Source organism: Protomyctophum parallelum (assembly GCF_964188405.1).
Source record: "Protomyctophum parallelum genome assembly, chromosome: 13".
Classification (NCBI taxonomy): domain Eukaryota; kingdom Metazoa; phylum Chordata; class Actinopteri; order Myctophiformes; family Myctophidae; genus Protomyctophum; species Protomyctophum parallelum.
This window is the reverse complement of record NC_139708.1, coordinates 10,952,904-10,968,047: the sequence shown is the minus strand read 5'-3', so window position 1 is coordinate 10,968,047 and position 15,144 is coordinate 10,952,904. Positions and strand designations below refer to the sequence as shown.

The 15,144-nt window shown below is 43.8% G+C and overlaps 1 protein-coding gene and 1 pseudogene across 2 annotated transcripts; one reads left to right on the top strand and one right to left on the bottom strand.

The window, feature by feature from the left end:
* Positions 1-2,215: 2,215 nt before the first annotated feature.
* Positions 2,216-3,162, bottom strand: pirt (phosphoinositide interacting regulator of transient receptor potential channels; the record flags this gene model as incomplete). Its single annotated transcript, XM_083778933.1, has 2 exons — positions 2,216-2,579; positions 3,077-3,162. 2 exons carry the CDS (start codon positions 3,160-3,162, stop codon positions 2,216-2,218), a joined length of 450 nt encoding a protein of 149 aa, XP_083635059.1.
* An 8,892-nt stretch (positions 3,163-12,054) lies between these two features.
* Positions 12,055-14,583, top strand: LOC310868475 (4-galactosyl-N-acetylglucosaminide 3-alpha-L-fucosyltransferase 9-like; annotated as a pseudogene). The gene is made up of 2 exons: positions 12,055-12,831; positions 14,504-14,583. The product of its transcript is annotated as a 4-galactosyl-N-acetylglucosaminide 3-alpha-L-fucosyltransferase 9-like (transcript).
* Positions 14,584-15,144: the final 561 nt, after the last annotated feature.

Sequence of the window (15,144 nt, the reverse complement as noted above, 5' to 3'; positions counted from 1 at the left end):
TTGGACCCCCAACACCCCCCCCCCCCCCAGACCGGACTTTGAATACCAGCGATGTAAATGAATCCCTCACACTCTGGAAGCATCACTTGACTGAAGATGTTTACCATGCCACCATTTTACTGTCAAATGAGCCTCCTGTTGTATATATAGGCAAACATCGAACAACAGTTCAAGGACATAAATATCCCTCTTTTATATGTCAAACTATTCAAATGGTAAACTCACCTAAACTCCCTATGAACAAATACAAGGACACTCATATAATACAATCACACTTGTGTGAAGTGAGGTCGCTCTTATCATCATACATCATCACATTCTGTGCTCAGCCAATCATTTCCGTGGTACACACACACACACACACACACACACACACACACACACACACACACACACACACACACTTGCTTGCTTGCTTCACCGGGGTCAAAGTGGAGACCTGCGCAGAGAAGTTTTTAAAGTGCCACAGAGGTTGCGCAGTCCTCAATAGCACTACTTGACTGTAGGAGGGTGGATTCTGGTGGCAAGGGGAGCCCAAGACGACCAGCACCCTCCTCAGCTGCAGCCTTTTGTCTTCGCAGACTAACCCACAGGGCAGCGGGGCAGTGGTTGGGTGATGCCAGGGCGTGTCCACACTGTGGGCCTGCACATCACACCTCTGGGGACCACTGCAGCTCCGAGATCCCCTGTCACGTTAGCCTGGGGCCGCAGAGCCCCAGTTACCGTGCATGGCCACGAGGAGGCCTGGCAGGAGTCTTGGTGAAGGAGAGGCTGTGTACTGGCAGGAGAAGACTTACACCAGAGGCTGCTTCCCCGTTCACCACAAGGGCTAGCCAGCGGCAGTGTCTGTAAGCGAGAGGTTAGCAAGCTGGTGGGAAGTAGACATGCAACCTTCCCTCTAACTACTGCACTAGACGCATCACAACACCCTGTGTGCGCACACACACACACACACACACACACACACACACACACACACACACACACACACACACACACACACACACACACACACACACACACACACACAGCTGGGCATAGGAGGGGATGGCACCCCTCAATAATGTAATATTGTCAATTGTCATGGGAATGTTTGAGAATCATTGCAATAGGTGCAGCTGGGCATATATGTCAGCAGAGACAAATTATAAGCTTTTACATAGCTTTAATCATTAATGAACCACATCCATAAAACCTTTCCTTTCACTCCCCACCACTCAGTGCACCCACTCTCTCTCATGGATGACATACAGTATCAGCTTGCCTTCCCTCTCATTGCATTAGAGACATGCATGGAATAGTTCCTTTTCACACAATAGCGTCATTTGTTGTCCCACTCCTCACAATGCATTTTGATAATGCTCACCAACAAAAAGGTTATTCCTCCATCATGTAAATCTTATCATGCACAAGAATTACCCGGACTAAGGTAAAGATAAACGCGTAATTGCGAGGGTTTATCAGCGGTCTTCTTGTCAGACTGGTCAAATCGCCATTGCATTGTATTTTAGCAATCATAGGGTTCAAATGGCACAGATGGTGAAGAGCTAATCTAATCAATCAATCCTTTGTGCCTTTATGGCCAAGTTCCTCAATAAAAGGTTCCTCAGTTCTGAACAGTAAGGGTCACTTAAAGAAGCTGTGTAGGTGATTTATTTGTATTTTTACAAGTGTTAAATAGTTGTAGATCTGTTATTTTCCTGCGAAAGTTTCCACTCAGAAAATGGATCCTGGGGTTTAAGTGAAATGTTATTATGTTTACCTTTCCAAGGCTGAGGTGACTAAAACCTGCTCGCTACCATTGTCCTCAGCAGGGATCATTGGCCACGGACATACAAACTGAGTAGACAAAAACAAAGAGATAGTCCTAAATGACCATTGTCTGTAACTCTGAGAGGGTATAAATGGAACCAAATGGACCCTTACAGGCCCGGGTCCATTTGGTTCCATTTATACACTCTCTGGGTTATGGGGGTCCTTAGAAATAAGATGTTTGAGAACCACTGTACTAGTGGACTCATAATGTGCCATAATCAGTGTATGTCTACACATTCAGAAAAAAACATGGAGACTGACATTCAGTAATTGGGACTTAATGATCAAAATAAGAACCTTAAAATGATAAAATGTAGAATTGCCACAGGCGAGGCCAAGTCTTTGCTGCGGAACACATTTGTTTGCTTGCGTGCGGACACATCGATGACCCCTGGTCCTATCAGACATTGAGCACGGCAGGCGGCGGCCTGTAGTAGCCGAGGTGCTTCTTGAGGATGGGCTGCTGCCTCCGGTTCTCCTTGGTGATGGGGACGAGCACCAGGCCTACCACGAACACCATCAGGCCGATGGAGACCAGCGCCGGGCCCAGGATGTTAGTCACCTTCCGGGAGTGGCCGGCGAAGTACAGCCCGCTGATGATGAAGCCGCATGCCAGGAAGCTCCCGCCCGTGGACATCAGGTGGATGGGGAACCAGTAGACGTCGCAGACGCTGTCGCGGCCGCTGCCACTGCCGGGACCCCCGCCGTCGTTGTTGGTCCAGAGGGATTCGCTCCGGGACAGGCTGAACACGGTGCTGTCGGTCCTGTGGGTACGACAGTTAAACCAAACGGATCGGTTTAATCGGTTGTAACAAATAATACAAATTAATCGATAATTTTATATGATATTGAGCGATTGATGATCTATCACTGATTCAGGTGTGCCATTATAGGTGAAAAGGTTCAGAAAATAATAAAATCACAGAAAAAAAAGATAGCAGACCATCTACAAGCTCACAACGTGTCACAAGGCTATTTTCAATATTTTTGCAAGACACCGCTGTGCGGCAAACTATAAAGTAACGCTTAAAACCAGGAATGGATCTGTGTCATTTTAGGTTTTTGCATTGGCTATCCAAAAATAGCAGATCTACAAGCTCACAGCGTGTCACTTTTAGTTCAGAAGGCATTTGTAGAATCGCCCTCAGGTCTTAATGGGTTAGTTAGTTAAGCGGTTCATCGAGTTGTTAATCACATCAATGTTGTCACATATATTGTAAAAGTAATCGCTAAGGAGATAACTGACGGTTGCAGCCCTTACCTGCTTCCTAGCGGGGTCAGCTGGTCCCTGGAGCGAGAGAGGGTACACTCCCCGAGGGGGATGTTCTCTGGGCTGCCGACTGGCATGCTTTCACCGGTGCTGCCCGCGTCCTGAACCCGCCTGGCGCTGCCGCTCTCCTCTGCAACGTTGGAACAGAAATGATTTTCTATTCAAACAACAGATGAGCATCAGCCGCAATGACTCTGTCTCTCTGGAGGGGAGCACCAGAGAGACAGACACAGAGACGGCCATAGTTGTCACAGCAGGCCTTAGCTGAATGGTGTATGGTTCCTAAACTTTTTACATGTCAAGAACCCCTCAAATTGAAGTATATTTGGCCACAGACCCGCATCTAAAAAGGTTTTGTGCTAGCGACCCCCCAGAAGAGAAGATTTAGGTTAAAAGAAAATGCTAAATTATTCACATACATATTTTTTGTATAAAAGCATAAAATAGGCTATGGTTAAAATTATTGTGACATTCTTATACTAATCATGCTAGGGAGTCCATGGACCCACCCCAAGGACCCCTGGGTGTCCCCAGACCCCACTTTGAGAACCTTTGGTGTCCGAGTGGGATGGCATTACCACCCCCTTAGCTTTCGTATACTCAACAGGTAATTTATTCAAATTCCCTCCACCTCTTTTCTCTGTGTTCTTTTTGCAGATCAGATTTTAGATCATAGACATTTAGGTTTCTCCCTGAAACCGTACATTCATAAATCACCTCCCTATTTTAATGAGTGTGTTAGATTTTCATAGGTGTGTCCGGCAGAGCCAAGGGCATGCCAATGTGCAAGTCTGATAGACAGCATTGACACATGCACCTACAATCTAAAAACACCCTTGAACTTGATTAGCTGCAGCTGTGTTTATTACATACATCACTGTGTAGGCCTACTTTACGGTCAATGTTATGCAGCTTGCCATGTTTTGACCCTGCTGTAGTTTTTTTTAACCTCAAGTAGAAAACAAACTACAAAATCAGCCTAGGCCCTAGGTTTCATGCCCCTTAAGTTTTATTATTATTTTTATGAAAATGGTAGAGAGGCGATCAGGGAAACAGACGTTCACGTGCCGTCCACTGTGATGAAGACACTAAACTCCCAGACCTGCACCTCATGATCATGCCATCAGCTGGGTGAAGCCGAAACGCCCCATGGGAGTAACAAAGGCGTCCCCTCCATTCAGTTTGGTCTACTTTTTGCTCTACTTTAGGCTTCCGTGTCATGTGAAATAAATGGTTCCCACGACAGGCTCAATTAAGGGTCGGTAAAATAAATTCACTGACATCTGGGAGCACTCAACAACATGAAAAGTATACTGTAATTAATTACTGACTGACATGTTCATTAACTGCATCAAAATAACTGAAATCTGAAGTCTAGCATTTAAACATAATCTGCCTTTTCTAGCTCCAAAACAATACAGGAGAGTGTATAGACAAACACCTACCTTTCAAGTCTGACGTAAGTTGCTTTGGGCTCTATTTCTGAGGAAGTGATAATATAGATTTAAAACCCATTATCCGGTAACATAGAGGCATGGACACGCTGTCAGAACTCCTGCATTCAGGCCGACGTTCAGCCACAAACAACAAGTAAATGCATTTGGACTACACTAAACCCACCCTTTTTCTCTCCACCTCCTCAACAGCATCCTCTGGACACCATCCCTTACCATCATCCACCAGCGCAGGCACTTATAGTCCTGATGCAGCATCCAGGGCAGGGGGCTCGCCTCCTGGTCCCCGTGGAATAGCCATTGCAACCCCACCGCAGTGAGCTCACAACTCAAAACCTCAATGGCATGGCGTCTCTCTATGGTCTATTCAATACATACAGTATCTTTCCTAAACTTCTCTGAGTGGCTTGGACGTTTCCCTTAGGTCAAAAACGGGGCAAGTTCCTCCACAAATTGGACAATCAAGGGAAGATAAGCACGGGCGGACAAACTTTCCACACAATGAAGAGCTGGGCAGGGAAAGTGGAAAGCAAATGGATCTCTGTCTGTGCTGCTGGCTGGATTGATGTAAGCAAGCAATCACCAATACATACGGGGGCTTTCCAATATGGCCTCATATGTTGGTACCGTATTGATCTCGAAATACCCCCAGAGCTATTATCCGCAAGTTGTAGTTTTGTTCCGTGTATGTGGGATCAATGAAATCTGTGTGGCTGACTGTGGTATCAGCAGGCCTCAGACAATGCATAGAGAAGCACGTATAGAATTTTGAGTTCCTGGCTGTAAACAGAGCATTCTTGCCTCATTTTGACTGTGTGAGTGTGAGTGTGAGTGTGAGTGTGAGTGTGAGTGTGAGTGTGAGTGTGTGTGAGTGTGTGTGTGTGTGTGTGTGTGTGTGTGTGTGTCTACTGTATATTTTGCTGCCTCTGAAGGGGAAATTCTATTTGAAACGTGATACCGTTCCACACACGTTTCCAGTAAACGTCTTCTCTGTGAAACTTTTGCCCAGTGGTGGAAGAAGTACTCCCATTTTGGACTTAAGTAAAAGTACCAATAGTACCATCCACAATGAAGAAATACTAGCTCTGTTTAAAAGTCTGGTATTCAAAATGTACTACTTGAGTAAAAGTATTTGCATTAAAATATACTTAAGTACTGAAATCACGCAGATCTACAAGCTCACAACGCAACGAGTTGGGAGCTTGTAGATCGGCTATTTTCAAATAGCCTGATTATACATACCGGTAGGGATGAAGTGGTTAATGTATGTCTTGAAATAATAATACAAATCTACAAAGTAACTAACAAAAGTTTTCAAATAATTGTAGTGGAGTAAAAAGGATATTATTTAATTGCCTCTGAGATGTATAGTGGAGTAGAAGTATAGAAAATTGGAAACTCTCAAGTAAAGTAAGAATTCCTCAAAAGTGCACTTATAGTAGCCTCCTCAAGTAAATGCATGTAGTTACTTTACAGCACTTTCTTTTTGCCATCGGTTGTTTTGCTTCGGAACAGTTGTTGAGATTGCGGCCATTGATCGGAAACGTGATCCTTCACTTTAATCAATTTATAATCTACAGACAGCTGCTTCGCAGGGAAATGGCTTATTAGGATTACTACTTAGCAAGCACTTGTCATTATTAGATTGCTACTGTCATCTGTCTCAAATGTACTGTCTATGTACAAGATGTTTCTTCACCCTAGGTCCATGCATGCCACTCTGCCGGTCCCTGGCTAGCATATACTGCCTGTATAGTTAACTGAGCTCTATACTTTTGTTTTAGTATAGTCTACTCTAAACAGTCCTCAAAGTAAAGCTCTCTCGAGTTGCGGATTGCCACTCCCTGGCACATGACAGGTTAAGAAGCACCCTATCATCATGACAACACCCTGTGTGGCATGCAAACGACAATTTGTGCAATAGATGAATGAGCCCAGCAGAGGGCAGTGCTTCCCTGTGCCTTGCCGCATGCATCAAATTCAATGCTGTATGACTTGTGAAATGTTATGCATCATTTATGCTGTCTTACAGAAACAATATATATATATTAATTTAGTCAGTATAGTAGCCTTTAGTCAGTATGAATAGCATCGTGGCTCTGCTTCAAATTGAATCCGTCATGGGCAGGCTTGAGGTTGTGCCTAAAAGATAACAGTCATCTACACTATATATTTGTTTCACCACTTGAAGCCCAGCATTCATATACTGGGTGAGAATTAGCCCAACTCAGTGTAGCTTTAAAGGAGCACTTCACCCAATTTCAACCATATCTTCATATAAGTGGTCCTCATCGATGCTCATTTAAAATACTATGGCACATTTTTGTCTACTCTGGGGGTGGGCTCCCTTCATGTGGACAGTTCAGAAACCTGCCTATAGCAATGACACCATCATGGACATATAGAACATATCCGTGGTCATCATATGGGCATGCCTAGCAATAGATGCCAAAACAGTGGGAACATTTCCATGTTTGTGTCGATGTGTCGAGTGTCACATGAATAGAAATGAATAAAAATGATTTCATTCACCCGTTTTATTCCCATTGCTGCGTCGTCCTCCAAACACATGCAGCTGATGTTGTTTACAGAACTACTCAGGTTTTAGTCTCATTCAAGATGACATCCAGACATTGTATTACTCATTTTACTTAATCAGCACGCTAATATATGTATCTGAAAACATTATAGGTTAGAAATAAGCCACGAGCGCCTGGGCCGTGGCTCAGCGGTCCAGGCACCTTGGCCGGTAGCCCGAGCCTGGCAGTGTGAGACTGCCTGTCTCTCTGTCAGTTTGTAAACAAACAATCTGCATACGTCCCATAGCCTGGAGGGATGCAACGTTCTGATTGGTTAAAAAACACACAGCTTTCTGTTTCAGAGTGAAACTTCAAAATAAAATGCCTGTATTTTTCATTTCCCTAGGTCGGGCCCTGTGCGAGACTATTTCAAATAGGTACAGCTGTTGCTTCCATCAAAACCGTATTCATAGTCACCGATTGCAATGTAACGCAACACAGGAACCCCATGCAGCTAGTGTTTTTGGTCGTCCAACAGTTTCTTAACCACTCTGTGGGAGGAGACTCAAAAGCAGATACAGTGTCGGAGAGCAGTCTAATAACAGCAGCGGTAGTGCTGGAGGTGCACTGAACGCACATGTTCATTCACTGGGCGCGCAAACACAAAAAGTGTCGTTCTTGATTGTGAATACGCACACGCAAATCACACGCATGGGGCCTTTTGATTTGGTGTAGCTCCAGGGCCCTCGGAGGGGTTGACTGAAAGTGGACAGTGGACGTCACAAACATAACATGCGGACCTGCGAGGCGCACCCTTGCTTCGATCCACACCAAACTTGGGACAAGTCTGTGTTCCAGTATTGACTGGCCATTTGTTTTCTCTTTTACTTTTAATTTACACCTTAGTATTTGGTCAAAATGTAAAGTAGCAAAGGTGAACATTTTCATTCATTTCATTAAAAGTGAAAAAAGTGATGTTACATTAAAATTAACCAATTCAAAATTACTTCATTCACAGGTAAATATAACTTAGTCTAATGATTACTACCCACCTCTGCTCTTCTTCTTGTTTTAGATTTAAGGTGGGTTGACCATTGAGGGGTATACCGCCACCTACTGCACCAAAGTATATCTACTGGGTTATATCAGCTTTCCATTCTACAACCCACACACCAATTTCTTAGTTCAAGTTGGTCCAAATCCTTCCGTCAGTGTATCGTCCTCCATATCTTATATCCACAACATTCAAGAAGCTCCTGGTTGCATCCGGCAGAATCTTTATTCTGTCTGACTTCCCTTGTATTTCCACGGGACAGTTTATGAACACCAACAATACATTTTTGTCCAAGCAGACGTTGTGTTCAGCTCCATTCCATTTTGTCCTCTGGTAATGTTTTGCTCTGCCACCCTTTCATTCCCGTCCAGTCTCTTGAAAGCTTCAGCATGTGACCTTCTCTTTTCTTGTCGAATTCTATTCACCTTCACTTCATTAATTCTTTGAGGATATATGTGCTGACATTATCCTGCATAATGCTTCCCTTCCTAATGCAGACACTTGACTGTACTTGCTTTTCTTCACATGCAGTCTACCTTTCCACGTCTTCCGTCTCCTCTACACACCTCCGCAGCAATATGCCCGTATTCCTGACATCAAAAACACATGATCAGAGTTTTCTCAAATGGCCTGACTCTTTAACACACATATTCCAAATATACTCTGTCCGGCGAATGCCCTTCAAAGTCAAACGTATTGGCTTGCTGTCCTCCTTCTTCCCTTCCCTCTAAACTGTGTCACCCTTCAGGCCTCACACAGCTTCAACTACACCCGCCCACCTTTATTTGTACATCTTTAAATGTTCTGATGAATTGAAAATGGAGGACCCTGATGTAAACAAGTCCAGTGCTTTTCCTGGTTTCATCCTTTTCCTGGTTTCATCCTCATAGCAGTTTTTGGATTGACTTGTGCTTTCGTTTTGTTATGTACCCATTCTACATACTGTGAATACAAAATTCAATCAATCACTCAATTACCAATGGTATACAAATGAAGGCTCTGTTCCATTTAGGACTACATTATGACTTGGGAGAAGTGCTTTCTAATCGAGAAAGACAACAACACCAGTCTATTATTTAAAAAGATAAAATAAAATAGTGAAAATAGCCGATACTACAAGTTCACGACTTGTCACATCACGATGCGTGAGCATGTAGATCTGTTATTGTCACTACTCTTATTGCGAACGCAGTGAGCCACTTACTATGACAGCAAGGGCTGAATGTCTGTGTGTGTGTCTGTCCCACTGTTACACCACCCGCCCGCCACCAGAGGGCGCAGCTGTAGCACACACACACACAGGGCGCAGCTGTAGAGCACACACACACACACACACACACACACACACACACACACACGCACACGCACACGCACACGCGCACACACACACACACACACACACACACGCACACACAACCACACACACACAAGCTGCGTTCGCTTCACGCGTTTGCGCGTCTTACTTGTGTGACACAAAAACACAAGTTGAAAGATATGAGGTTTCTGTCCGACAGCAACGATATTCAAATTGTTAATAATGTTCCATTTGCAGGCACAATCAGACAGTATAAAAAAACTGATTAAAACATTATAACGTCTTTGTCGGGTAGAAACTTCATATGTCCAAAACTTACTTTTCAGGTTCAAATAAAAAAATAGCAAAAGTAGCAGATTGACAAGCTCAAAACAAACTTGTGGAGCTGCTATTTTTTTATACTGTACCTTTGTGTGATCAAGTAGTAGGGCATTGATTTACAAAACAAAAAAAAGTTTCTGCCTGACAGCAATGATAAGGTGTGCTGCATGCAGGCAGGATGAACATGGCCAACAGAAGGCTGATAACACGAGCAGCATGTATCTGGACCAGGGTTTTAAACCATTAACTCTCTGTTTGAGTCTGCATGAGGCTGGCCTTTGAGGCGCTTGGGAAAACAGTATTAGTCACAGGATGTCTTGCACACGTCCTCGGGTTAAAGCAACCGGAACAAAGACCCTCTAACAACTTCTGCCCTCACTGTTTGCCAAGGTTGAGCATTAAACAGCGTTCAATGTTCACATACGTTCAACAGCACCATCCCTCACCGTTTGTCAAGGTTGGGCATTAAACAGGCAAAGTAAACAGCAATACTAACCACAACTCCAACTCCCACTGTTTGTTAAGGCTCAGGATTAAACAGCAATGAGTAAATATATCAATAACACAATGGCAGTTAAGTATCCTAATTCAACATTAATTTAGACCAGTGAACAAAGTGGGGTCACCAGAGGTCCTTGAGGGAGTTCCAAGGGGTCCCCGACTCCCCAGCAAAAAAGGAGGAACCATTTAAATGTTAAACACTTAAGCTTGGCCTATACTTTTACTTTTACTAGCTCATGTCATGACAAATTTTGATCAGCAATTTTTTACTGTTATTGTCTCCACCAGGCCGAAGGCATGGAGGGAGAGTATGTTTTGCACTCCGTCCGTCCGTGTGTCCGTGTGTCCGTGTGTCCGTCCGTGTGTGTGTCCGTGAGCAGCTAATCTCCCGCACCGTTAACCTGGTCGATGCCAAATTTTGCACACACACTCACTGGATGCCAACGATGAACCTCTGCCCCAAAATTTCCAGAACGGCCTGTTATAGCGCCACCAGGAGGCCGCTTTGTGCAAAACAAGTTTTTGCACAGTACACCTACAGATTTTATCCAAACATTGCGCAAATTGGTACACAGTCTCTCTAGAGCCATTCAACGAAACGGGTCTTTCAGATTTCTCAGACTCCATCCTGATTGGTTAAGATTGGCTTCACAGTTCACAGGAGTGCTCAGTTTCAAACAAAATGCTGCAAATCATGAACACATCGCGTGATTTCCGTGAAATTGTGCACGCACATTCCCACTAGGCCGAGGAAGAAATGCCACATGAACAATTTCAACTCAGCCTCAAGGTGGCGCTATAACTGGCCGAAAAGTGTTTTTACCTCTAATTTTCATTGTTTTGTTCCACTTTTGCTGTGGCAATGTAAACGTCACACACACAAACGTCACACACACACACACAGTAATGTGGCATGATAATTGACCTCATTCTACTCGGGGTTGGAAATGAACATGGATTGACTGCTCAGCAAATTCAACCACTTTAAGACAAATGAAAGATGCTGACGCTCACCCTTTGAGCCAGAGACTGACTAGGTAGACTGTGGACGAGCAAGAAGGCCGCTCCGGGCAAATGATCAAACCCTGGTTTCACGGTTGAATTGCAAAGACCTCAATAAACACCACGCTCGATAATATTTACTTGGACGGTATTATGTGATGTATAACTAAGCCTATGAAGTGATGCAACACTAACTTCAGATAATAATACATTATGCAGTACCAGTGGAAGCTGCGTGACGCATAGTAGCCTAACTGGCTTATCACAGACAGTAACCTGTTTGAAGGCAAGGCATGCACATATAATACGTCTATTTTCAGCAATGTTAGACTAAGTTCTTGATGTTCTTAAGCTGATAAAATGTAAGTATTCAAAATTGTTTTTTGACTATACTGGTCATTGTGAGATGTCTGTAAAAAAGTATTTTATGGTACAATCACACACAACAACCTGTCATTTTGCAGCTCATCTTTAAAAAAATATTTGCTTTGTTTACGGATTGGAGAGTTTCAGTGGTAGTTAACGTCAGGGCAACAGACACAGGGTTACTTCAGAGTTCAGATATTTTATTTGCATATTATGTCACATCTACATAATACACAATATTAGTTGCTTTTTATATGATTATTATGCAAATTAGTTCGAAGTAGATGATGTTAGCAGCATCCAGCTGCAAAATGAGAATTTTGCCTGGCAGCTTCACATGGCTTCTTCCACTACCCTTCTTTCTTGCTTTATTCTGGCTCTGTCTACCGCCACCAAACTGGTTCCAACTGCTTAGGACAGAAAAACAACAGGTCACAATGCTGATATGGCACTGGCCGTTCGGAGAGTCCTTTGACCTAAACTCCTGCGATGCCATGTTCAACATCAAAGGCTGCCATTTGACGGCTAACAGAGAGCTGTTGGGTGTTGCGGACGCTGTCCTCATCCACCACAGAGAGATTGAAGGGGATTTGTCTAATTTGCCCCGGCTACAACACCGGCCACGGTTTCCGAAATGGCTGTGGATGAATTTTGAATCACCCTCCAACTCTAAGAGAATAATTGGCCTAAATAATCAATTCAACCTGACCGTGAGCTACAGGCGGGATGCAGATGTGAGTTTGCCCTATGGTTCCATCACCAGGAGGACCAGGGAGGAGAAGACGCCTGATATCCCTCCTAAACACAAATTGATCTGCTGGATTGTGAGCAACTGGAGCCCAGAACATAAGAGAATACACTACTACAAGCCCCTTCGCATGTTCATCCACATTCATTCCTATGGAAGCCCATTTTACTCCCAAGTCAGCGAGAGTGAATACACAATGATCGTAGCAAGCTGCAAATTCTACCTGGCATTTGAGAACTCCATCCATGAATACTACATCACGGAGAAGGTCTACAGGTGTTGGGCTCTGTTCCTGTGGTGCTCGGGCCTTCAAGGGAGAACTACGAGAAGTTTATCCCTGGAGACGCCTTCATCCACGTAGATGACTTCTCCTCGCCCCAGGCCCTAGCCAAGCAGATCCTTCATCTGGACCAGGACCCGGTCGGCTACCAGAAGTACTTCAACTGGAAGAGAAAACACAAGGCTAGTCTCACCTTATTCCCCCTACAAGCTGTATGTCACAGCTGTAATTACATAAGACAACACTATGGCAGGAAACAAACTGTTGACAATCTGTATGAGTGGTACTGGGGAAAGGAAACTTCAGGAATGGGGGTGATGATACCCATATGAGATCTCTGAAACAAACAAACTGTCAATCTTCCTTTGCTATCCCTTTTATGTTTTACTGACAAATCACAATTGATTAGAAGAAGCTGTGCCTAATTGAACAAGTGGTGGCAGCACTGAAGAGCCAGGCAGACAACAAAAGCAGACAATGTGAATGAAATGAAGAATTGATGAACGACAATAATTTTGTCCAAAAATGTCCAGGTTATTTTCAGAGCGCCTTTAAAGGTGACTGGTGCATAAAAAACATGTAAAGGTAATGTTGGCAAGACAATTGATAATTATTATGGGTGCAAAATTATGAAATTATGACCGATATCCGATCTCTGATTATTTGCAGGGTCATATCTGCCGATACCGATTCTGACCGATTCCGATATTATACAGAGGACCACAATGGAAACAAGCCTATAGGCCTAGGGGCTTGGCCGAAAGCATGTTAATAAAGTATTCAATCAATCAATAAATAGCATATACTCTTTTCCAAGTGTCTGTTTTCACAACTGAATGACTACTGAATGAGATAAGTACACAAATTAAATATAGATTTATTTTTTTATTTTTTGCTGGTGAAAACCGATTAAATAATCTGTATTATTTTGAGACCGTTCCGATACTGATATGGCCGATTCCGATTATGCTACTGATTAATCGTGCATCCCTAATAATTATCAATTTCTAAGAATTTCTAAGAAGCTACTCTCTCTGTAATTACAGAGAGAGTGGCTTCTTAGAAATGGTTTTCAGCTGAACCTAGTGACTGACTGAACAAACCCATCTGCAACACAGCCGAGATGACTGTCAAAACACATCCTGTGGTTTACACGTCTTCAGATAAACACAATTTTAACGTCAACAACATTTAGACCAACACGACTAAAATGACTATGAATGGGGCTGCAGAACAGGTGAACAGGTGCAGACACAAACAATGAGACAGTAATAGTAACTGTAAAACATATTCATCGCAGAGCACAGGCTGTGCAGGTGTTGCATGTTTTCAGTTATTTTTTTCCCTTTTTTTCAGTTCCTCAATACAGATGAAAGCTGTTTCCAATAAGTGAACAGTGTATTACCAGTATCTTCAAACTGAATAACACAACAATGTTAAGAGTCTAAAAACCCTTCTAGTGATTGTTCAGAGCAGCACAATCTGTTTATAAATCTGTATAAACAGGAGATATGAGCTTCAAGCTAACCATCTATAAAGGTTTCTTTCTTCTAATGATTCTACAGAAAATCACGTTTGGTAACCACTCTGTTTAACTATGATGATTTGTATACATGTACTGATACCTGTCCATTCAAAGGCCAAAGGCCCGCACTGGCCCTACCTGGACCCTCATCAAACCCTGTACACTCAAGACACTGCCCTTAGATCTCCATATATGGAGCTGACCTGTTCTGACATTCCATATGTTGATCTGACCTCAACAAACCCTGTACACTCAAGACGCGCTCCATGTATATGGCCACTAGTACAGAATTCATTCCATATGTTGATCTGACCCCCCATGCCAAAACGCCAGCACTCGCCCAGCAGTCTGCCGTTACCCTGGCGGATGAGTGCATGCCCTCGCCGCTTCTCGCCCTCAGGGTGTGGTTATAGCCTAATTTAATTAATGTATTTATTTCATTCAAAGAAAAAGCACATGAATGAGCACTGATCTGTAAATCTGCCATTGTTGGTAAGCTGGCATAATGCTATCTAAATGTTATACAAACACGAATGGAATGTGTGTCATGGTTTGAGTCTTGTCTGTATTTCCTCTTCGGCCACTCCCACATTCTATTCCACCACACTGCAGACCCATACACCTGTCTCCCACTGCCTCATCAGCCCAACAGTTCCCTTCTCATTACACACCTGTGCCTACTTCTGCAATCAAGCCACCGCCTATAAAACTGGACTCATTGTCTCCACCAGGCCGAAGGCATGGGGGGAGAGTATGTTTTGCACTCCGTCCGTCCGTCTGTGTGCGTGCGTGCGTCCGTCCGTCCGTCCGTCCGTGTGTGTGTGTGTGTGTGTGTGTGTGTCCGTCCGTGTCCATGAGCAGCTAATCTCGGCCACCATTAACCCGGTCGATGCCAAAGTTTGCACACACACTCCCTGGATGCCAACGATGAACCTCTGCCCCAAACTTTCCAGAACGGCCTTTTATAGCGCCAC